We start from the raw sequence: 24,951 nt of genomic DNA, 5'->3' as shown, positions 1-24,951 counted from the left end.
CAATTTTGTAATGGATAGAACGAATTTTGCATGGTCGATGTTTGCATCTTAGATGATATCAAATGCTTACACAAACATTGGAAGTTTGATAATGTTCTTAAAATGAACATGTAACCTTACTCCAGAAAATATTACTTCTTCAGAAATTCTCATCCCAAATGATCAAGGGAAGTAGTAACGTAGTGGGCTGACTTCAACAATATTTTTTAGAAAAAATATTGTAGATTCCATTTCAACTGGGCTGTTGCAGGTTGAAGTATTGTTTCATTACATAATTATTATTGAACAATACACAAATAATGAAATAATATTGCTTATCTCTGAGTGTGGCGAATCACAATAAGGCGTTTGCACAGAATTGCTATTCTTTTCATCAGGCTTTATTTATAACTAGCTATCGCTAGCGACTCCATCTGCGCGGAGTTAAAAAAACTGTCGTTCTGGAGATCCATTCAACTAAACATTCGCATTTATAATATTATTAAGATTATTAATATCAATATCGTAATTTTGTTTACTATTCATTTTATTAAATTTAAATAGGCCGCAGTTTTACAGTTCCTTTAAATGGCTTTATAAAATGTACGATAATTCCCCGACGTGGCTCACGTATTCATGGTTTGCGCGGGCTCGAAACTTCCCGAGGGCGTCGTAAAAAAAATGAACAGAATTGTAAATTAACTTAATCGGATCAGAATTTACTGGATAAGAGAGGTACCACTAAGAATAAAGGACGAAAGAAAAGAAAAAGAATTGTAGAGCTGACCTCATAAAATGAAAAGGCTTAGGAAAAGCTATAAAGTATAAACTAGCCCAAAAGCTAGTATTAACTAGCTTTTCCTCACTAGACTTTTTTAGTCGGTAAGTAATGAATGTATTTAAATAACATAATATAAAATAAATCCACCTTGACCCTGGCAAAGTGATATGTGACATATTATTTTGGCTGGCAGAGGAGCGGGGGAGAGACGGCAGACGTCTGTGATCCGCACGAGGTCAAATGACAGCAGCGTGTCAAGGTCCCAGTGAACTGGGCTATGACGCTGTAGTCAGCAAAAGCAAAGGCTACCATGACTTCGAGACAGTCATCGAATGATATATTCAGTTAGACAGTTGACTGTACAGCCGACATAACATAACTACTTGCCTTATATCATTTCTATAATAAATGGTCTTAACACTAGAGGCTATAGGTATTTCACATTATGATTATATCCGAACTTGACTATCTTTAGGTAAAAGTAGTTACTTTCTAGTCTATAATAGTCTAGTCTAAGGCAATTTACAGACGAGTTCTTGCGGAAACCCTAATCTGGATCAAGTCTATTAGTGTTCACGGCCGCCGCCCCGCTCCGCCCCGCTCCGCCCCGCAGCCCCGGCCTTCGAGTAACAAATATGTAAATAATAATTTGCATTTTGCATACATGTAAGAGGATTATAGATAAATATAGGTAACTATAATAATAACATCAGGTAAGAAAACTGAACGACATTCAAGGCTTCCAAATATCACAGGAAATGGATCATATTTCTGCAATTAACAGAAACTATGAAATGCAATAAACTAATACCTATGTGGCGATTGAAGATTAGTATAATAGTTGTTGTCAGAACGAACAGATCGCTGTCTCGGATGCCCTGTTAATGGTTGATTCGTACTACAATTTGTGATTTACATGTAATTCTTCTGTCATGTCTCGACTATTTATAAATCTATGTTAACACAAAAAAGCTTAAATATTCTCATATGATATTTGTGAATGTCGGCCACGTACAGGTCGATGCAGCGTGGGCAGGTCTCCCGCAAGATGGACCGATGATCTAGTCAAGGTTGCGGGAGTATCATGGATGCGGGTTGCACAGGACCGATCATTGTGGCGATCTTTGGGAGCGCCCAGCAGAGGGCGTTACGAAGCTGAATTTATGGATGGATGAACATAGTCTATTGTATTATATTACTATGTTTTTACGTGTCGATGTCGCAAACAAGATCTAGTTAGTTATATCCAGCTAAAGAAATGTTTCATACCTATAATAATGTTTTTCTCCGCCATATCAGATATGCAACAAGTGCGCGTGAATAGCCGCATACCCACCTAGCGCACAGGCTCGCGCGGCAGCCTCGCGAGCCAATGCCTCGGCTGGTGTGGACGTGCCTCAGCCTGCCTCGGGCGCGCGTTTGCTCGACCGAGCACGGCTCGGCCCCGAGCCATCTGTTGTCGGTAAAGTTGACGCGCTCAAAGGTGCCTCAGTGAGCGCTGTGCGTTAGGTGGGGACTGTTTTGTTGTTTGTTTGCAGTTTTGTTTCTTGCCGTGTTTGTCTTCTGTAATTTTGATATCATGGGCAGTCAGGAGGAGTCCAGTAGGTTTTTTTGATACGTGACTGTTTTCGTTTCTTTAAACAATAAGCAGCTAGGAAAATAGCTGCAGCTGAAAATACACGACTGTCCATTACGAATACTCGCGGACTTATGATGGCTCAGCCTGCCTCGCGAGGCGGCCACGGCCACGCGGAACAAAACTATGTTGTTGCCTGCCGCAGGAGCCATCGCTCGCGATCCGGACACCGAGGCTGCCGCGTGAGCCTGTGCGCTAGGTGGGTACGCGGCTATTGAAGATATGACGAAGTACATACATTTGCGTATCGACGAGTAGTGGCTAGTGGCAGACAAGTCAACACACATTAAATTTATATTGCTGTGACCACACAGCTCGGTAAACTGAGGCTCTTTGAGGACTCTCTTCAATTTTATTATTACAATCTTACTAATTATATTAATAATCCGTGAAGCGAAAACTTTGTATTCCTTTTTAAAGGACATTGCGTCAACGGATGTGTATGATATACGTCTAGAAAAGTTATTTTTAGTAAAAATCATAATTGATAATGAATTATGGCCGAATTTAAAATTTAAATCGGAACGAAGCAAATACTGTCATTTCTAAGCAATCGCCTATCCATTTAGAATTTAGAGAAATCAGTGAATTTTATGTACATCGTCATGTGATCACTATTTATGAAGAGCCACTTTAATTCAAAATTATAATGAAAGAAATATTTTAAAACGCAACTAGATCGGGACCGATGAAGAAGAGTTATATGGAGCGTCGTTGTGGTCTATCATACAGCATGAATTTCATATTCTATTAAATGATAGTGTTACGATAGCAGGAGTATAGTAACATGATGTTTATTAAACGACGGATCAAACTATTTGTGAAGGTTAAGTTTATTTACATACGTTTTTATGAAGATAAAAGAGATTCTTGTCCTTAACTGTTTCATTTTTTTAAGTCATACTAATATTATAAATGCGAATGTTTAGATGGATGGATGGATGGATGGATGTTTATTTAAAGGTATCACTGGAACGGATCAACGGATCTTGATGAAATGTGTCATAGATGTAGAACATAGCCTGGAAGAACACAAAGTCTACTCTACTTAGTAAGTTTTTTTGATTCCGCACGGACGGAGTCGCTTGCGTAAGCTAGTGAATAGAAAATGCTAGGCTAATAAACATCTTTAGGTTTTATTTTTCAGGCATTGACTCAGTTTTTAAAATAATTTGTGAGGCGATATCGTTCGACGACCGGCGGAGAGTGCTCTGTTGACGCAAAACTATGTGTTGATAATTTTTATTGCATTATTTTGAAGTAAGAATGTTGACCCTCAATTATGAATAAAAACAATACGTGGGTCATTATAGTTTGAGTCACATTTACTGGTGACGTTATCGTCCTATTAAATTGGGTACCAAAACAATCTTTTGTTCTTTACGCGAAAACAATACTAAAATGTGCAAAATGCAAAATTCAATAGACACTGAGACTGACTCTTTACTATGAACGATACATAAAATATCAGTTCGTTATATATCATTATAAAGTTTATTTTAAAGAATTTTAAGAAGTAATAATTGTGATTCAAATACAATATAAATCCTCGCCGGACTGTCCCTGTCCGCTTGTGCGACATGGCGACCGCAGGCCTCACAAAAACTATATAATAAACTGACGTGAGTATTTATGCTCATTTTAATAAACGTTAAAGCGAAATAAAGCGATAAATATAAGTGATATAAAGATGTATCAGGTTACGGTCGTTCTTATAGCTTTCACTTTGCTCATATTATATTATTTATCAACGAGAAAATTCAACTACTGGAAAATAAGAGGTATCCCTTACGAGAGACCTCTGCCACTGTTCGGCAACTATCTGCAGTACATCTGTCTGCGGCGGCCCGCCTTCCTCGTAGCGCAGCGGTTGTGCGAGCGCTTCCCCGACGCGCCACTAGTGGGCACCTTTTATGGCACCCAGCCCGCGCTTCTGCTGCAGGACCCCGAACTCGTCAGAGTCGTCACCACCAAGGACTTCTACTACTTCAACAGCAGGGAGGTCGCCGACTACACTCCCCGGGAGGCGGTCACACAAAGCCTTTTTTTCACCTACGGCGACAGATGGAAAGTGATTCGAAATAATTTAACTCCTCTTTTCACTTCTGCCAAAATGAAGAACATGTTTTATTTGATCGAGAAATGCACGCATCAATTGGAGGCTCTGATAGAGGCGGAGACATCGGGGTCGGGCGGCGCCGAGCTGGACATGCGGCAGCTGATGGCGCGCTTCACCATGGACTGCATCGGCTCCTGCGCATTCGGCATAGAGACTAACACTTTGATCAAGAGCGATGAACCCAATCCCTACCGGGTGATGGGCGATAAGATTTTAGAGAATTCATTCGACCGGGGCTTCCGGCTGCTCTGCCGCGCGATGTGGCCCGCCGCGTTTTACGGGCTGCGCTTTCGCGTCTTCCCCGAAGAAATAATACATTTCTTCAAGACGATGCTTTTGAAAGTGTTCGAGGTTCGCGGCTACAGGCCCACGAACAGAAATGACTTTGTCGATCTCCTGCTCGACTTGAAACAAAATAACTATCTGGTCGGCGAGAGCATCACCACTTACAAGAACGGGGAAGGGCGGCAGGTGCGGCTCGAGTTCGACGATGAGACGATGAGCGCGCAATGCGTTGTGTTCTTTGCGGCGGGGTACGAGACCTCGGCGACGACGCTGGCCTACACGCTACACATGCTGGCCCGGCACCCCGCCGCGCAGGACAGGGTCATCGCGGAGGTGGAGGAGTTCCTGCGGCGGCACGGCGGCCGCATCCCCTACGATTGCGTGTACGAGCTGCCGTACACGATGGCGTGCGTGCAGGAGACGCTGCGCTTGTTCCCCGTGCTGGGCGTCGTGACGCGAGAGCTGGTGGAAGACCACGTGCTGCCTGGCGGTCTGCACCTAAACCGCGGCCTACGCGTGCACATCCCTGTCTATCATTTTCATCACAATCCTAAATATTTCCCGAATCCCGAAGAGTTCGACCCGGAGCGGTTCCTCGGCGAACGAAAGAAAACGATAAAGCCGTACACCTACATGCCCTTCGGTGAGGGACCAAGATTATGTATAGGTAGGTAAATTTATAAAATTAGCAATTTTGAACTACACTATCGGCAATCAAAGTGTAGTTACCTAGCTCACGTTATTAGTTCCCCTTTATGACATGGAGATATGTTTATTGCAGGGATGAGGTTCGCATGGATGCAGATGCTGGCGGGGCTGGCGGCGGTATTTCGGCGGCACAGCGTGGCGACAGCGCACGATAGTCGCGACGTTAAGCACTTCCACTACGACCCAACTTCCATAAACATCATACCCACGCATTCCATCAACCTTAAGTTAGTGCGCCGCGACGACCAAACATCACCAGGACCTCATCCTAACGCCCCTCGCTAATGAACGTCGCACCGAGGACAGGCAACTTTTTAGATTTAAATTGACTATCTGACAGTGTGAACGGGTACCATACTTTCTTGATTCCTTTCGTAAATATCACTAAAAGAAGAACAATAACACAAGATTGTTTGTATTCAAGACGCCAGAGAAGGTGTGGACATATACAATCTATCTAAACAAAACAAAAATAGTATTTTTCCGGTTGTAACTTCTTGATTGCACGATGAGTTTTGACATGGCTGTTTATTTTATAATAGAACTAGCGGTTGCCCGCGACTACGTCAGCGGACAAAAAAGTAGCCATAACATGACCGCATGCATCAGTTACCTTCCCGTTAAAATCGGCCGATCCATTTCAGAAATTCCAGGAACAAACGCGGACTTGCATGTCTGCAAGTACGTGTTTGAACGGAAACACAGACAAGAGATAAAAAAATTGTTTTTCGTTATCAGCAAAGCAAACACATGCGTACGAATAATGTTTTTTGTCCGATATTCCACACAGATACTACAATTTTATTATGTTTTGATCAGATATGTGTTCATGTAGAAGCCTTATTACATTGTTTTGTAGATGAGTGAATTCTGCTATTAAAAATTATTTTCTTGAGAAAAAGGCGATGCGTAATCACTTCTCAAGTACTTAACCAAAAGTTTTACACGTTTACGCGAACTTTCGAATTATTGACCTTTGGAGAAACCTTTGAAGAACAATCGACGCAAAGTCCAACAACAATACGCACGATTTCATTTGATACTTAAATTGTTTCAGAACTGTGTTTTAATTTTAACTGCTTGTTTGATTTATTATAAGTTAACGAATATGTTACCCCGGTGAAAAATCGAATATAGGAAGTTGTGAGTTGCAACTTCTAGCCACTGAGCCACAGGGACTGTTACATATAGTACCTACATCTGCGTTGCGCCCGTCTACTGGCGGTCACAATAGTACTGCGTGACTGCGTCACTGCGTCACTACGCGATGCGCCTGTCCGCTGTCCTGAGAAATGTTTACACATTATTTATCATAATGTTACATAATACAATAAACCGTCTTACATATTTCGTACATTTTATTTCCTACTAAATACAACCCTCGTAAAAACGCTTATTATAAAGCTATTGTTTGGCTCTGAACTACTTTCTGAAGAAATATGTATGTCCAATATGCTTTGTGTGTAAGACAGGAACATTTTCAAGCTCGGGTGTAATCAGTCAATGTAATCTCAGAACAGTTATAGTTTGCAGCTCTTGGTTTGTTATAGAGATGGAAGTTATACATTGGATCGCTTTTTGGCCTTATACATATATACCTAATAATAATATTGTAAACGCGGTAATGCAAAGGTTCTTATAGTTGGTCGTTGCACGGTGGGACGAGTACAAAACTGCGGGAATACGATAATTGAGGCAGTTCTGCTAAAGGAAGGAAGCACAGTACCTTGTATCTTTTCTCCGGACTTCTCCTGCTCCTGGACACCTCCAGCACGAACTTGCACACACTTTAAAGACCTTTGCGAATAAAAGTTGCGGAGCGGCACACGCACAACGACGACGATTTCAGCCATTATAGTTTCAAAAACGTGCGATTGCGGGGCGCGTCCTTCTCGCTCACCTGTACTGTGCGGGAAAAGGACGGGAAAGGATGCAACGACCAAACGCAAAACGGCGTAACCATTCCCCCGGGCTTGAAGGAACGCCTTCAAAAAATTTAGATGAAAATAACGCGATATCTAACTTCTAACTAAGTACCTACATAACTAATACGACTAATAACTAAGATTAATGAAAAAACGAATGTAATATAAGCGCGCTACTGTTTAGGTAACGGACAAAGTCGAACAACGGGACGCAAGTACGATCCAGTCGTAGTCCTAACCCGGGCGACGCGAGTGACTCCTGTGGAGTCGGGAAAAACTTCCTCTATGACACCTAATGGCCAGTGTAGCGGTGGCGTATTATCAGTTATGATAATTACAACTGAACCCACAACGACTGGATCTACCGGCGTGTTCCACTTACGACGCGATTGCAACGTATGGAGGTAATCCCTTCTCCAGCGCTTCCAGAACGATTGAATTAATTTGTCTAATAAATTGTGCCTAGCCACAATAGTAAGGCTTTCATCTATTTCTTCCGCTGGCAAATACCGTAAAGGTGAGAGATTTAAAAAATGCGCTGGAGTCAAAGCAAGGGGTTCCGAAGGATCACTAGAGAGCGTTGAACATAAAGGACGAGTATTCATTACCGATTCAATTTGAGCAAGCACAGTGCTTAACTCTTCAAACGAAAGAGTGGTGTCACCAATGACCCTATACAAGTGTGACTTTAAGCTTTTTATATTGGCCTCCCAATTCCCACCGAAGTGACTAGCTGTCGGGACATTAAGAGACCATTCAATTCGATTTTCCGATAACATATGACCGAAGTCCGTATTATAATACTTCGAACAAAGAAATTCGTGAAGTTCTGAAAGTTTGCGCTTGGCGCCTATGTAATTGGTTCCGTTATCCGAATAAATTCTACCTACCGAGCCACGTCTCGAAAGGAATCGTTTAAAAGCGTTTATAAAACTCTCGGTGCTCAAGTCACCAGCTAATTCTATGTGTACCGCACGCGTAGTCATACAAACGAATAAGCACACGTAAGCCTTGGTGGAACGAACACCTCGGCCGCGAGTCATAGTGACCTTGAATGGTCCAGCATAATCAGTGCCCGTGTGAATGAAAGGTTTAGCGGATTGAACGACACGACAAGTACGATGATCAGCCATCTCAGGAAAGGTTGGCTTAGGTCTAGCGCGAAAACACGGAATGCACCTACGGACCCTATTCCTAATTAAGTCACGCGCAGAGAGTATCCAATACCTCTGACGTAAGAGGGACATCAGCAGGTCAGGACCGGCGTGACAATTTAACTTGTGATGATAATCGACGAGTAAATTTAATATGGGATCTCTTCTAGGAAGCAGAATGGGAAATTTCTCTTCGTAAGTCAAGTTAGAGTATCTCAAACGTCCACCGACTCTTATCAAGCCATCCTTAAGAAAGGGCTTCAGGTGTCGAATTGAATTACTACAATCTTTGTTATTTCTGAGTTTTTCAAGATTAGTATTAAAATAAAAGCGTTGAAGCTCGCGAAATATTATTAACTCAGCGAAATTGTAATCCGAAGCTGACATACGGTAATTTAATGGTAATAGTTTTACGAAACGACAAAGGTATATTACAATACGTAACAATTTACTCCAGGAAGAGACACGATCTCCTAAACTAAGTATAGGACTCCTTTCAGTTGGTGTAGCAACTAGAAGGGTGTGTTTCCTTTCTTCAGGCGTCTCGGGCACCGAAGACGGGTTAAACGGAACGATAGGCCATTGTGATACGTCTAAGCGCGCCCAAGGAGGGCCGCTAAACCAAAGCGGATGATTTATCAAGTGAGACGGAGGGAGTCCACGCGACAGACAGTCGGCGGGATTGTCTGTACTCGAAATATGATATAAATTATGCGGCGCTAAATTATTTTGTATTTTTGTAACTCTGTTGGCTACAAAGGTATTCCATCGGTGAGGCGAGGAATGTACCCAGCAGAGAGCGACAGTTGAGTCCGAAAATGCGAATATGTTACGAAAAATCACGCGACTTTGACATGCGTCTACCACCCTTTTAATAAGTTGAGTTAATAAAAGAATAGCACAGAGTTCAAGACGAGCGAGTGAGACAACCTTTTTTGGAGAAACCTTCGATTTAGCCGTTATCAAATTGATTGTATTAGAGTCCCTATTTTGAACGTGAAAATAAATAACTCCCCCGTACGCTTTCTCGCTGGCGTCTGCGAATGCTAAAATAGTAATTACACTATCAGCGACGATACCAATGTGACGGGGAATTTTTATATCACCTAACAAGGGAAGTTCTTCTCTTAAACGTGTCCATAATTTAACTATATCTTCAGGCGGAGTGTCATCCCAATCACAGTTACACAGCCAAAGCTGCTTGATAATTAATTTTACATACAAAACGACAGGTGCGACAAATCCCATGACGTCCCATATTTTAGCGACACACGACAATATCGAACGTTTAGTACAAGTTTTTATGGGAGTATTAATTTTTATACTGAAATAATCGGACGTGGGAGACCAACACAAACCGAGTATCTTATGTTGATTTGACTCGTCAAATTCTTTTACTTCCGGTAGACGGTGCGATGGCGGAATCGAATCTAAAACCACTTGTGAATTACTAGACCATTTGACCAATTCAAATTGTCCCGCTTTCATGAGACTTATCATCTCCGAAGCGGTAGAAATGCCCAACTCTTCAGATGGGACTGAGTAAACGAAGTCATCCATATATAGGCTTGTATCGATGACTTCCCTAGCCTGAGGGAACGAAGCGCCTTCGTCGGCCGCCAGCTGCTTAATAGTGCGCAGCGCGTGAAAGGGGCTAGATTTGAGACCGAATACTACACGATTAAATTCATAAACTTGTAAAGGTTGTTGCGGGGAAAAACGATACAAAATGCGTTGAAAACGCCTGTCAGATTCTCTTATGCCGATGCTTAGAAACATCTGACGAATATCAGCGGAAAGAGCGATCGAAAATAAACGAAAATTATTAATTATGTTAAATAAACTACCTTGAAGATTTTCACCTCTATATAATAGGTCATTAAGAGAAAAACCAGTGCTGGTTTTACAACTACCATCGAGAACTACACGTAACTTCGTTGTGACCTTATCTTCTCGGATCACACCGTGATGCGGAATAAAATACGAACTTTGTGAAGAATTACAATTTATAGGCGAAATATAACCCTTTTCTAAGTATTCGCGGATTACATTGTCATATGCGATCTTTAATTCTGGAGAAGCCTGCATCTTTCTCTCTAGGCAATAAAACCGTCGCTCACTTGCCTGACGCGAGTTACCGAGACAGCTGACGTCAACCTTGAAAGGCAAAGCCACCACGTAACGTCCGTCACTAGTTCGCGAGGTAGTACTCGAGTAAAACTCCTCACACAATTTATCATCGGGACTAAGTACCGGAGGGACGTCGACTTCTTCCAGCTCCCAGAATTTCCGTATAACGGAGTCTAATGGGTCTGCGGTGCAGCAATACGAAACGGACTCGTGACTATCTACGCGGACCGGAGCGTCACCAACAATGACGTACCCGAGGACCGTTTCTAACGCGAGCGGTGAGACATGCGGAGGTTGTCCTTGAACCTTATTCGATAAAAGAAGATGCGGAAAAATAGAGGCACCGATCAACATTTGAACCGGGCCCGAGCAATAGTAGGTATCGTCTGCTAGCGGAAGATCTTTAAAATTCGACAATAACGAAGGATCGACTGTTGCGGTCGGTAACCGTTCTGTTATTTTATCAACAACCAACGAATCAATATTATAAAAAATGTTGCGATCGAAACGAGAATGAAATTTAAGTTTTACGGAACCTTGAATGGCTTTACTCGAACCTCCTATCCCCTTAACCACTGAATAAGCGGGTCTTAGGTTTGTGTTTAAACCTAAAATTTGACAACAAGAACGAGTAATAAAATTACTTTGAGAAGCGCTGTCTAACAATGCGCGAACGCTATGTTCATTACCACGAGAATCCACAATGATAACACGCGCGGTTGCTAGTAATACCGTGGTAGGGCCACGAATATCGCTGCGAGTAATACTGCGACTATTCGCCAGCGCACAAAGCGTGACGTCATCGGTGCCTGCGGAGCGAGCGGGGAGCGTATTCGACTCGCTTGTAAGAGCGGGCCGTGCGGCCGCGGCGGCCGTGAGTCGTGTGTTCTGTTGTGCGGCCGTCTGAGCGTTTCTCGCGGCAGCGGGTTCGATTCCGAAGCATAATAAAGTATGATGTTTAGCGTTACATTTTTTACATGAAGATGTCGAGGCACAAGCGGAAACACGATGACCAGAACTTAAACAATTTATGCATAAATTTTTCGACTTGACGAATTTAAAACGTTCATTCGGTTTGTAGTTATTAAATACCTTACATTTATAAATGTAGTCGTGATTACAATTGCACAAAGTACATGCGGACGACTCGAAACTAGTATAAGCGTGCATAGTCAATGGTTTACGATCAAATGGTTTTCTGTTGTTGTTAGCAACCTTTACGACGGATGAGGTGCGTTCCAAAACCTTAATATGTTCGCGAATAAAAGATACCAAGCTTGAAAATTTTGGAATTTCACAACTCTGACTATGACAATGTTTGGATTCAAATGCACGCGCCGTATCAGTATCTAGTTTTTTAAGTGCCATATGCAAGAAAATTAAATCGGAGAGGTCATCGACTTTTATGTTTTTTAAAGCGGCTACTGACGAAGCGAATTTGTCTAAGAATGATTCTAAACTATTAGGGGTTGCAGAAGTAATGGATTTAAAATCAAATAATTGATCCAGGTATGAAGTGGCCGAGAGACGCTTATCTTCATACTTACTAGTTAACAAATCGAAGATTAATAAATAGTTATCAGCTGAAGGCGTGATCCCCGAGCAAATGGAGCGTGCCCTGCCAGTTAATTTGCCTAATAAGTAATAAAGCTTCTCTGAATCCGACAACGACACATTATTGTGTACGACGTTTTGAAAACTTGCAATGAACAAAGGCCAATTTTTTATGTCGCCATCGAACTCGGGAATCTCCATCGGAGGCAATTTCGGAGGTCTAGGTTGACATGTGGGTCCGACATGAACACTAGTTCGAGAGGATTGCGATTGCAATATTTTGGCAGCTCGTTTCACACTGCCTAATAGAATTTCGAACGAGGAAAGCGGTTGATAATCAACAACGTAATTAGGATTTGCCTTCAACTCTAAGGTAGCTATTTTATCCAGCACATTTTCAAAATCATCACGCAATGAATCAACAGTTTCAAACTCGCACAAAAACGAATCTGCATCAAATGATTTTGAATCAATATCTTTAACGCGATCAAAAATATTTTGCATGCGGGAGAATATCCTATCTCTTTTAGCATATTGCAATTGCAAACTGGTATCGGCCGGTGCCATTTTTATAGAAAAATAGATGTAAGCAAATGTTTAAAATGAAACAATTTAAGCGAAAACAATAAGAAGCGACAGAGAAACGAAATACCAAGTACCGGTACGAGCAAGCGACGTTAACGACAAATTTAATTTTAATTATTCTAATTATTCTATTCAATTTAATTATTCTATAATCGCGGTACGAAATATACGAATACCGCCAACTAACGCGGCGAGCGGGCGGCGCGGGGCTTGTAATAACTTACCCGGCCGGTGAGCGAACGATAATTTAAACGAAACGAAAACGATACATACGCGGGATGAACTACTTATTGTACACTTAATACGATTAAATGAACACAATTTTAATTACAACGACTTGACATTAGATATATACTTATAAGCAAGTATAATATTATTACGTAATTTCAAACGACAAAATGGAGGGTTGGTGCAATTTAATTTATTTATACGACTTTAAGCGACAAATATTAAGTACTTGAATGAGTTTAAAATGCGGGTTAAACGAACTAAATCAATATGTAAGCGAACTAAATCGATATGTTGGCGAATTAACTAAGATATAGCGGGATGAACAAAAATTTATACAAGTAGGTAGGTAACCGCGCGAACCGATGCCACGGGTGTACGAACTACTTTGTACGCGGTTTTAATACGAAACGAAACGAAACGAAAGCGAATTTAGATAATGGCTAGCGCAAATTTTAACAAATAATCCCGGCTCGTTTGGACCAAAATGTAAACGCGGTAATGCAAAGGTTCTTATAGTTGGTCGTTGCACGGTGGGACGAGTACAAAACTGCGGGAATACGATAATTGAGGCAGTTCTGCTAAAGGAAGGAAGCACAGTACCTTGTATCTTTTCTCCGGACTTCTCCTGCTCCTGGACACCTCCAGCACGAACTTGCACACACTTTAAAGACCTTTGCGAATAAAAGTTGCGGAGCGGCACACGCACAACGACGACGATTTCAGCCATTATAGTTTCAAAAACGTGCGATTGCGGGGCGCGTCCTTCTCGCTCACCTGTACTGTGCGGGAAAAGGACGGGAAAGGATGCAACGACCAAACGCAAAACGGCGTAACCAAATATGATATATATTTACCGACTTTATGTTATCTTTACTTATATGGTGTGAAATTTAATCATGATTAATGCGTACTTAATTGACTTCGACTTTGTGAAACTTCGGATTCACTAAAAATCCTAAACTATTACCTTATTTCTAAATACCAACATATTCTGAGCGTAGGAATGATTAATAATGAAGTTGCGATTGTAAAACTTGTTAGTAATTTAATGAACCTTTGTTTGCTAATATTAATATTAAAATACATGTCAAAGTCTAACCTAACCTTTATATTACTTATTGTACAATACATTATTATTTTACTGATATCCAGCAGTTTTGAATTATAAATTATATTTTTGGAACGAAGTTCCTTATCGCGCGTTGTGAAAGGGGCTAGACGGAAAAAATTCTTACGAAAAGTTGTCACGACACTTTTTGCTATAGTAAATATGTTAACGACGAATGAGTGCTACTTCACCATGGCAACGTCGTGACAATATATAACGAAAATTCATAGAAATAAAATGTACTTCTTGTGAAGACTTAAGTTTTTTATTCATAGAATAAACATTGGTTCCTTCACTAATTAATAGAAAGGAACTTCGTTCCATCCGGGTGTCCCAACACACCTCTCAAGTTTTTTTTAATTTAAAAAGTAGAACAATTGTTTTATTTACGTTTCCTTGGACAATCTCTATTGTGACAGTGGTACATCCCGCAACAACAATATTTGTTGGGTACACGAATGGGTCAGCTCGCCCGGTGCAATACCACAACCACTCAGAAGACAGGCTTCAAGTAGAAGCAATTCCGCGTACAATCTTATACATATGAGTGTCGGAGACCTAGTTTTAGTTCAAGTTGTATGTATGTAATATTATTGGATACTTATGAAAGTGATTACTGCAACATAGACGTCTCGCTGCCGTCCAGCACAAGGTTGAAATTATCTTCTGATATATGATATAATGTTTGTACGTATGTATGTACAACGAGATCATTAAAAATAACAACTTGACAATAAATGGTAATCACATCACAGAGTGACTGGTGTTTACATCAATCATCTATTCTTAAATTTTAAATACATAACTACTTATTTACGTTTTCAATAGTAGGAAATATGTATAATTTTGTATTAACTGTATAAGAAAAAATATGTACTGTATTATTATGTAGTTAAGTCACTCTCAAAAGTTAATTTGAATCTGTATTGTATTACGTAATCTTAATTTATTTGTAAAAATTGTAAATCAAATTGTAACTTCAATGTTTAAGTAGAGGTGTGTCAGTCATGAGAACGCTAAATGAAAGTTCGTGCTCTCTGTCTACTCCTATGGGTCACGGACGTAAGTTATTTTGGGTTCTGCCAAATCTTTACTTATTGTTTACTATTCTAATAAAAGAAAATATCAGTTAATGTAGGAGGTTCGTCTTCTTTCCGATATTTAAAAAAAAAATCATCACTATATCCTGATTATGAAAGTCTGAAGTTAGCAAACTAGTCTACGTGACCAGTGGTCGTAGTTAATATCCTTGGGATAACGGAAACGCTGTTGTAAATAAGCCGACATCCCCCCTTCAATACAAGTCTAATGATAATTTATGGGGGTCGGTGTCTTCCCGTGCCCGCGAACTCCCACCCGACGTGACCCCCGCGCCCGGCACCCGGCACCCGGTGACCTCCGGGACTTGTCTCAACTTTATCCATTAAACTAATAACATAACTGATAAATATTTCAAAGTAAACTTTGAAGTGAAATTGTGTTAGGCGAATATTTGCTAAAACTTTCAGTAAACGACGAGAATCTTTGAATGGAATACTAAAAAAGACCCTTGTTGATGAACTTAAGTAATTTGTCCTGCAAAGATGTGTAACATAGAATGTCTGCAAAGGAAAAAAAAACAAAATTGCTTTTTATAAAATTAACAGACCGAAATTCAATTCTGTAGAATCTAAAAAAAGAAGTCTGTACGTCACTTAGATGATATCAAATACTTAGACAAACTTTATTGGAAGTTTGATAATGTTCTTAAAATCAACATGTAACCTGACTTCAGAGATTCTCATCCCAAACGATCAAGGGAAGCATCACGTAGTGGGCTGAGTTCAACAATATGTAGATGCCATTTCAACTGGGCTGTTGCAAGTTGAAGTGTTGTTTCATTACATAATTATTATTGAAAAATACACAAATAATGAAATAATATTGCTTATCTCTGAGTGTGGCGAATCACAATAAGACGTTTGCACAGAATTGCTATTTTTTTCATCAGGCTTTATTTATAACTAGCTATCGCCCGCGACTACGTCTGCGCGGAATTAAAAAAAACTTAGCTTATGTGTTCTTCGAGACCATGTTTTATGTCTGTTACAAACTTCAGCGAGATCGTCGTTCTGGAGATCCATCCAACTAAACATTCGCATTTATAATCTTTGTAAGATTATTTTTATAAATATTGTAATTTTGTTTACTATTCATTTTATTAAATTTAAATAGGCCGCAGTTTTACAGTTCCTTTAAATGGCTTTATTAAATGTGCGATAATTCCCCGACGTGGCTCACGTATTCATGGTTTGCGCGGGCTCGAAACTTCCCGAGGGCGTCGTAAAAAAAATGAACAGAATTGTAAATTAACTTAATCGGATCAGAATTTACTGGATAAGAGAGGCGCCACTAAGAATAATGGACGGAGAATTGTAGAGCTGACCTCATAAAAATGAAAAGGCTTAGAAAAAGCGCTATAAAGTATAAACTGGCCCAAAAGCTAGTATTAACTAGCTTTTCCTCACTTGTCTTTTTTAGTCGGTAAGTAATGAATGTATTTAAATAACATAATATAAAATAAATCCACCTTGACCCTGGCAAAGTGATATGTGACATATTATTTTAAGTAAGGTTTGAAGTCGGCTGTCAGTTCGAGGCCGAGCGTGTCTCGTGTGCAACCGGTGGCACCGCCGTCGGACAGGACCTTACGCCGTCACGTCCGGATCCGGACACCGCAATTAATGTTAGCAATTGTTGTCTCTCTGCTCTTGTATAACATTAAAAATGTATCCTATTACCTTGACTTGGGCAAATTAGTTGAATATTTTTACAAACACTTATACGTAATAAAATAAACCGTAGAACACTTATTTTAACGAGTAAATAAACTCGTTTAGATTCACAGTCAAGGTTACGATGTCATAATTAGGTAGAACAAAAAACTGCGACGACTGCTGGACAATTCACTACGCGTTCTTATTATCAAAAGTAATTAAGAAAAAAATAATGTATTTCACGCGTATTGCGAACAAAAAGTGGAAGTGGATTGTTGTTGTTTTAGTGAAAGTTCAATTTGTGCGGGAGCGGCCTTGCGGGCGGCGCGGCGTGTCACCGACAGAGCTTCTAATCTCACGACACTTGAGCTGATTAATTTTTGCAACCAAGATGTAAATGGCGATGAAATGGTGGACCGTTAGACACACAGTGACTAATTGATTAAGGAAATAGTAATGAAAGATGGCGACAAACAAAGGACAAAGTCTTAGCGTTTCACATTAGCTTGGAAAATCGGAAACTCGTACAAGAGACGGAACTTCAAACAATACCATAAACAATTGTAAAACAGTATTAAATTAAAATTAACGTGAAAAGATGTCTGAGAAACCCTGGCTGAATTAAGCTGTAATTTCCTGGCACAATACATAGTTGTTACATAGATGTAGACATTAGACATAGACATGACTAGGAATAGACAATGCGGAGACACGTGTCTGCAAGTACGACACACTTGATACCTGCAACAGTGTTGTACGCGGCGAATTGTGAGGTAACTACTAGCTGAACCAAATGTTATGTTTTCATTATTTTCTTTTATTATACGCCGTTGACATTAGATGTAGTTGATGTGTGTGCTTTGTAAAAAATTACAGGCATGTAACTTTAATATTTCACAATGCATGCAATTCCTTTGAGAATAAACTTATATATTCACCAGGATGTAAAAAGTTTCTGCGTTGACACTCGTATATTCAAGGTCGTTGCTATAATAACGTCTATGGTCGTTTTTCCAAAAACCCAATTCCAACAACGTCAGAAACTAGTTGACACGCTGACGAATGCGGAAGACATAACATGTCCATTTCCTGCTCACTCAAAACTGTGCAGCCTTCGAAATTTTGATTGCTAATTAATTAAATATGCCGAAACACGCCATCGACTTTGAAAAACCGATTCCAATACATTTTTGAATATTAAAAAAAATTAGGCAGACGACCTCCGGCTTCCTACACATTGCCTTCATATATACCTAAGTAATATTTAATGACACAATCGCTTTACATAATTTTATTAAAAGCACGTATTTACAAAGACTTGAATTATATTTTGTTTGTGGAAAAACGAAGTCTGCGGAAAAAGCTATCTGTTGTACATCACTTGAACATTAAACCCATTGCGTTGGAGTTACCATCAAATACTTTTAAACACAAATAATTCTACGGCTGTTGTTTTCTGTAACTTGATAAGGTATTGAAAGGCAGTCCTTTTACCATTGTCCTTTTTAGATTTCCTATTTAATAATTTTCTTATAAATAAAGTAATGAAATATTAATATAAATGTCCGAGCTCGAGCGATCGCTACTATACAATTGTCATAAGTTATTCGGCTTTGAACTAGTTCTAGTTAAGACAATACAATGTCGTGAACAATGTACATAGAGCGGACTGGACTACGCACTACAGAGATTATATTCATTACCTATTCATTTTTACAACACCCTTTTAACGTCGCATATTATACACAAGCCCAATCTAATTGTTACGTTTTGCATTTATCAATAATCTTTACAAAACAAACGCCAATCTTTAGCTGAAATCTATCAAACAAATCGTCTCATAATTTCTTTTTCATTTAACTGTACAATTAATTAACTACATAATATTTTATTAAACAATTAATACGTGTTACATTGTGACTTACCGCCGAGATAATTACTGGTATAAACTTTGTAAGTTATAATGTCTTATAATGGATAAAATTACAAATCCGCAGCTCCATTACACTCTGTGTTGCCATATCAGGTCACAATAACTTAGGAATTAATTGACCTGATTGTGTCGGCGTGTGGCGTGTCCGCGCGATGTGACAGCAGCAGCGGCAAGCGATATCATGGGAACCTTTAATGGTCGTCACATATTGATATGGACAGCGAGAGCGAAGCAAACAGTCAAATATTTCCTCTTTATAAAATAAATAAATAAAGATTGTAAGTGGATATTAGAAGCTGGGGTAGGCTTCTAATGCAGGCGAGGCTCGATTTCCTCTTCCCGCGTCGCCGTCGTCGTACGGATATTAACTTCTCGTACCTATTTCTGCAGAACAATACCTGTACTCGTATTTGTTTCTATCCTGTTTGCACTGTCATGTGCAGCTCTAGCCATTGCCACCTGCGTCCGGTATTTATTGTACTGTAATAAAATATTATTACAGTACAAATTAATTTGAAGAATTTATTGTTAAGCGCGAGATATAAATGGTTAATAAAACTATGCTGTTCGCAGCAATGTGATTGACATGACTCATACGAGTGTAAAATAAATGTTTATTTAAGTTTAATACGTTTACACTTCGATTAACATTAGAAAAAGTTATTATTGTTCATCCAAGTTTATATTTAATTGTTGGTATTTCACAAAGACGTCCATAATCTTTGAGTGTGGTACTGGAAGCCTAATTTTACTGCTCTTTCCCTTCCCACCCTTTTCTTGTAAGTGAAGGATGAGAAGAGGACGGAAGAGTGGACGCGTGAAAGGAAACTGTAATTGCGGGTGTCTATGGACAGCTTTCGCCTTTTATGATTCATAACTTGTTTCAATAATTCATATAAAAAAAATAAAGAAACACTTAATATTTATTTACAACATTTTACTACGATGTATTTAATTCATCTCGCGCTAACATTTGATTTAGTTTAAATTCCATGTTTTATTGAAATGTCAAGGTTATGTAGAATTTTATAAACGTACCTAAGTTATATCAAAATGGGTTTGTTATTTAAATTCAAGCGTTTTGATAATCAAATACCAAAAAATTATAAAAAGTTTTTTTTTTATAAGAGAAGGGGGCAAACGAGCAGCGGGAACACCAAGGTGGACATCTGCAAAACCAGAGGGATCGCAAATGCGTTGCCGGCCTTTGAGAAGGTGGTACGCTCGCTTCTTGAAGGACCCTAAGTCGTAGCGGTTTGGAAATACCGCCTAGGACAGACCATTCCTTATACTTTAAAACTAGTAATAAAATGGCTTTAGTTTTGAATTAACTCTCTACCCAGGCACTAATAACTCTGTAGCTTTAAAATAAATATTTTTGTTTAAATATGCTCTATCATTGTATTAATACGCATTATAAGGGTACCTTTAAAGCTGTCAACTGGTGGCCGTGCTAAAAAAAACATTTTTCTCTTGCTGTAAAAAAAAAAAGAAATAAACTAGTTAACATGTGGTTTTCCTTGTGTTTTGAGAATCGTAAGAATGTATTTTATGTTAATTATGGAATAATTGTCGCGTCACATCCGAGCCGGGGCCCGCCGGTATCTGAAGTGTAACAACAACTGCAGCGTGTTCATGCTTCAACTCTGCTCATTAAGACAATACGCCGCCGCAGAGAAACTGTCGGACTTCTAGCTCACACATTCTGAAATATGCTAACTCTATGGCCATTTAGTTCTGAACATTTAATCTACTACTTCCACTTAAAGCACCATTTTGGGATTACATTATTTTGGCATTTGAGAGTTGTGCGGGCGTCGGGTTCTCCCCCAGTTGAAAGTGCGGTCTGGTTTTGCCAGACAGAAAATTGTATGATATTATTCTGCCACACAACATTTTTACAATGCGTTAAAAAAGTATAATTTTTATTAATAGCGCTAATATATTAGCTAACTTTTTCATTAAGAACAAACTGTAAACTATAATAATTAATCTAGATCAATTTTTTCTTTTTAGTAATCTTTGTAGTTTCTTGTGCTTTTCTTTTGACTTTTTGTTTGTATTTTTAACTATATTTCTGTTCGCGCAAAAGAATTGTTTAAATTGTTTCTATTTGTGAGGACCTATTATTGGCTATGTTTGTATTAATTACTGTCTTACCTACTTTGTTAAAATGGCTGTTGGTCTTCCTAGAAATAAATAAATAAATAAATAAATAAATAAATAAATAAATAAATAAATAAATAAATAAATAAATAAATATTTCGATGCAATTCGTACACTGGTCTACACCGCGACAGGCGCCTGCGACGCTTGCCGCTGCAAGTTTACAAAACTGTTGCTTTCTCTGTAATAATTTGGGATTAGATGACCCGACCGATGCTCGCTTAATAACACTTTAATTTCTTCGTCATCTTCTTTTACCTTTTTTCTTCTCCCTGTAGCATTGTAGTTGGCAACGAATCTGCATTTATGTAATAATTTGATTGAATAAAAATTCAGTCGTGTAAGATCAGAAGTACCACAAATTTAAATGTAAACATGAACGAACATCGACACTTGCGATTTGCTTCTGATTGATCTCCGCACATATTCAACTGCGCCGCGCGACGCTGCGCCGCGCCATTTATATTTTTTGTATGTGTTTTATAATGGTTCAAGATTATAATACTGTCGCGTTTCCTTATTGAAACTCGAGTCCTTTAACTACCTTAATATAAAGACAGCTACGTAAACGACACAACAAAATTTATTGTAGTTAATGTAAAGTTATCATACTTTGTCGCAATCGTGTCAGCTTCAGCTTCTACTCAAACCTACGTCTGCGGTAGTGGAACAATTATCGGTAAATCTCACGCAATTCTTGACAATGAAGTGAAAAGCTTTTTCAATTTTCTGCCTCAAAATCTGAATGATAACCTGAGTACATACCTGAGTTGTATGTACCTACTTTAAATTAAACAAAACTATATATTCGCCTATAATACTATGACAAACTAGGCGTATAACACTTTCCAGTACGATATTTAAAGTTTTGTAAATAGAAGGACTTCACTGCTACAGTGGTCAACCGACTGGTTTATGAGGTAATGTTAGTCAGCTTGACAAGTAAGTCAAAGCCGAGGTCAGAAGCAGAAGTATGCGTGAATGCTGTCAGTCAGGTCATCACGGCCCTTACTGTGATGTAACTGTGATTCGTCGATTGTAGATCAGGCGACAACACGCGCCGATGTCGATGTCGATGTTGCTTAATGTGTAAGTTTATTTTATAAAAACTCGTGCAGGTGCCAACAATAAAATATGTTTTAAAGAAAATGATACACTCTTACGTCATTTGCCACTTTATTTTTTATCCGATGCCATTTAAATTATTTTTACATAATAATAGCGCCAACATTCTTCGGGTCGCAACTTTTAGTTGTCTCACGTGAGCATCGCCGTCTGCTAACATACAACCTACTGACAGTGGATTATATTAAATTGCGTAATATTTAAAAAATTACAAAATTTTTGACATTGAAAATTCAAATTGACTTCTTATAAGAAACTTGTTTAAAAACACTGGAGATGAAATAATAATTAAATTCTAACCTTGATATTTTTTTTGTAGAATAACTAAGTTTAATTGTGATTGTATAAGTTGTAGGGTTTTTAATTAATTTAAATAATTCGTATCTCATAACTGTTCAATTATAATTATCGTTTTTATTATTCTAGAAACTTATTTTAAAATATAAATGAATAAAGCCGTCTATTGAATTCAGTATTACTACGACTTTACATAACATTAAACCCACTAGTTTCTGCCTATTCCACTGATGCCTGTTCTGATGACCGTGATGTTTTATGGATGAAGTTATATTTTTTTATCATCATATTAAATAAGAAGGACTATAATGACATCCCACACGTGTAGCATCTCGTCGTTGTCTCCAGTGTGGCGTCACGCACAATAACTTTACATTTACAATAATATTGTGCACAAAAACCCCAAATGTATATTAATATTGAACGAAAATGAAATGAAATAAATACATACATACTATATGTAATGTCAGAAAATTCCGTTGTTGTTGTCAGTGCGTCAGACAACGTCAAGGGATATGGCCCTTTGCCTGCCCACTTCCCACGCGTGGGGAAACCCAAGCGAGTCTTTTGCGTACACATTCTATGAGCATAAAATAAAAAAAGCATTGCAATTAAGTAATACCCAGTATACCCAGTGCAGTGGAAATATTTGTAACTTTTTTATTATTTTTTTTACTTAATCAAGGCGATACAAACATATAATATTCTGAATCATTTTTATTTGTAAGTAACAACAGTGACGCTACTCGTCATCTCGACATCTCAACATCGTGTTCGTGCAACAAAACGTTCAATAGTTCACAAATATTTACCTATACATTGCCATTGATATTTAATTCAATTTATTGTAATTTTTTTTTTATAATGATACTGTAAAATACATGACATCCATGTTTAGTGCATTTTTGACCTGTTTTTGAAAAATAAAATAATCGATAAATCTGTATTCAAAATGTATATGGAATTATCATAACTTTACTGCGCAAATTAAGCACTAAGCACAACCAAGAAGTAGGAATTTATTACGCTCAGGAATCTGTATTTGGTAGACTAGCAGAACATAATGTTTCCAAGTTGGGGGCTGGTGACTGGCGGCTGGCTGGATGTAGAAATTGTGAATTGTGTTACCGGTATAGTGTCATTTAGGAATAACATTTATAATGATTTGATATTGATTGAGTGGGGCCGCCATTTGTATATCAGAGAGATCTGAGCGACCTCGCGCTGACTCAGCTGGCAAGCTATAACACTGGTCAGATACAGAGCTAGTCTCCGATCTTTTTATATATTTATAGTACGACCATGGACGATCAACTTTAGTTTACGCTTATTGTATGTTAGTCGTAGAAAGTTGTAATTAAGCCTGGCGTCAACTTCTACGCCAACGGGATAGACAGAATTGATAACCCTTCAAGTTTTTACGCTTATCTTCGAAGTTTTGGCCAAGTTAATTGTGCAACTTGTAACAGCGTCTCGCTTGTAGCCACGTACTCGTGTGTAGACAAAAATAAACACCTATACACATAATACATTCATATTGCTCAACAACATGTTTATATTCACATTTTGTTGGGGAGGTGGTGAGGTGGTGAGGTGGCGAGGAGGAGCGAGCCGTGCCGCTCGGCTAGCCTCATTATCTGCCGCATCAACATACTCGTATTATAAATGTGAATGTTTGAATAGATGAATGAATGTTTGTTAGAAGGTATCTCTTGAACGGCTGTATGGATCTCGCTAAAATTTAACATAGCCTGGAAGTATACATAGGCCAATAATTAAGATCTTAATCGATAGCTAGTAAGTAACAGTAAGCTTGCAATAGACCATTGGATTCTTTACGTCTCCCTGAGATCTTTACTAAAATATTATCTATTTGTCTACTGCTAAGATGCGCTTTAATATTGGCTATTTCATGTCATTAAAAATAATAAATAAGTTTTATTGTCTGAGAACCTTAGACGTAGGGAGAGATTAAAGTTTTCTATCTGGAATTAACTACACAGGCAAACACATCGCCTCTCTTCTCAAGCTAGAATGTATCTCCGCAAAAATGACATGTTGCTCGACAAACAGTACTCCTTACATCTCCCATCTTAAGTATTAGCAATATAATTATATTATGTTGCAACTAGAATTTATATATTATGTGCTTTATATATTTTATCAAAGATTTTAAGAAACTATCTTGATTTGCTATTTTCTACAAAAATATTAAACAAAAATAAATAAACAACTATCTCCGGATAAGTGACCACTGACGTGATAACTGACCTCATCACAAATTCATTTTAAAAATAAATTACTAAATAAATTTTAAACAGAGTTATTATTTGACCATATAAAATGAGTGGTCATTTAGCAGGAGGAGAGGAGAGGAGAGGAGATATTTGTATTTTTTACATAATCATCTGGCCAATTTATTGAGGCTTTCATTAAATTAGGCAGATTCGTTTCTTGCTGCAAAATGACGATTGTCCAG

At 38.7% G+C, this 24,951-nt stretch overlaps 2 protein-coding genes across 2 annotated transcripts; one reads left to right on the top strand and one right to left on the bottom strand.

Annotated features, from left to right (window-relative positions):
* Positions 1-4,057: 4,057 nt before the first annotated feature.
* LOC106713071 (cytochrome P450 6B5-like) lies at positions 4,058-6,855 on the top strand. Its single transcript, XM_014505778.2, has 2 exons — positions 4,058-5,467; positions 5,582-6,855. Exons 1-2 carry the CDS (start codon positions 4,087-4,089, stop codon positions 5,791-5,793), a joined length of 1,593 nt encoding a protein of 530 aa, XP_014361264.2. The 5' UTR covers positions 4,058-4,086; the 3' UTR covers positions 5,794-6,855.
* Positions 6,856-7,606: 751 nt separating this feature from the next.
* Positions 7,607-10,903, bottom strand: LOC123722188. Its single transcript, XM_045683223.1, has 2 exons — positions 9,250-10,903; positions 7,607-8,097 (listed from the first exon to the last, which is right to left on the bottom strand). Exons 1-2 carry the CDS (start codon positions 10,673-10,675, stop codon positions 7,607-7,609), a joined length of 1,917 nt encoding a protein of 638 aa, XP_045539179.1. The 5' UTR covers positions 10,676-10,903.
* Between the last annotated feature and the right edge of the window lie 14,048 nt (positions 10,904-24,951).

The sequence above is a fragment of the Papilio machaon genome, chromosome 21 (assembly GCF_912999745.1).
Source record: "Papilio machaon chromosome 21, ilPapMach1.1, whole genome shotgun sequence".
Classification (NCBI taxonomy): domain Eukaryota; kingdom Metazoa; phylum Arthropoda; class Insecta; order Lepidoptera; family Papilionidae; genus Papilio; species Papilio machaon.
The sequence above is the reverse complement of the archived record's forward strand: the minus strand, read 5'-3'. Positions and strand labels throughout refer to the sequence as shown.

Bases quoted from the DNA above. Each gene is read 5' to 3' on its own strand.
- LOC106713071 (XM_014505778.2), top strand. From the start codon at position 4,087: ATGTATCAGGTTACGGTCGTTCTTATAGCTTTCACTTTGCTCATATTA. The intron at 5,468-5,581 runs GTAGGTAAATTT...TGTTTATTGCAG, and splicing joins GGGACCAAGATTATGTATAG to GGATGAGGTTCGCATGGATG.
- LOC123722188 (XM_045683223.1), bottom strand. From the start codon at position 10,675: ATGCAGGCTTCTCCAGAATTAAAGATCGCATATGACAATGTAATCCGC. The intron at 8,098-9,249 runs GTGGACTCCCTC...ATAGGGTCATTG, and splicing joins TCCCGCCGACTGTCTGTCGC to GTGACACCACTCTTTCGTTT.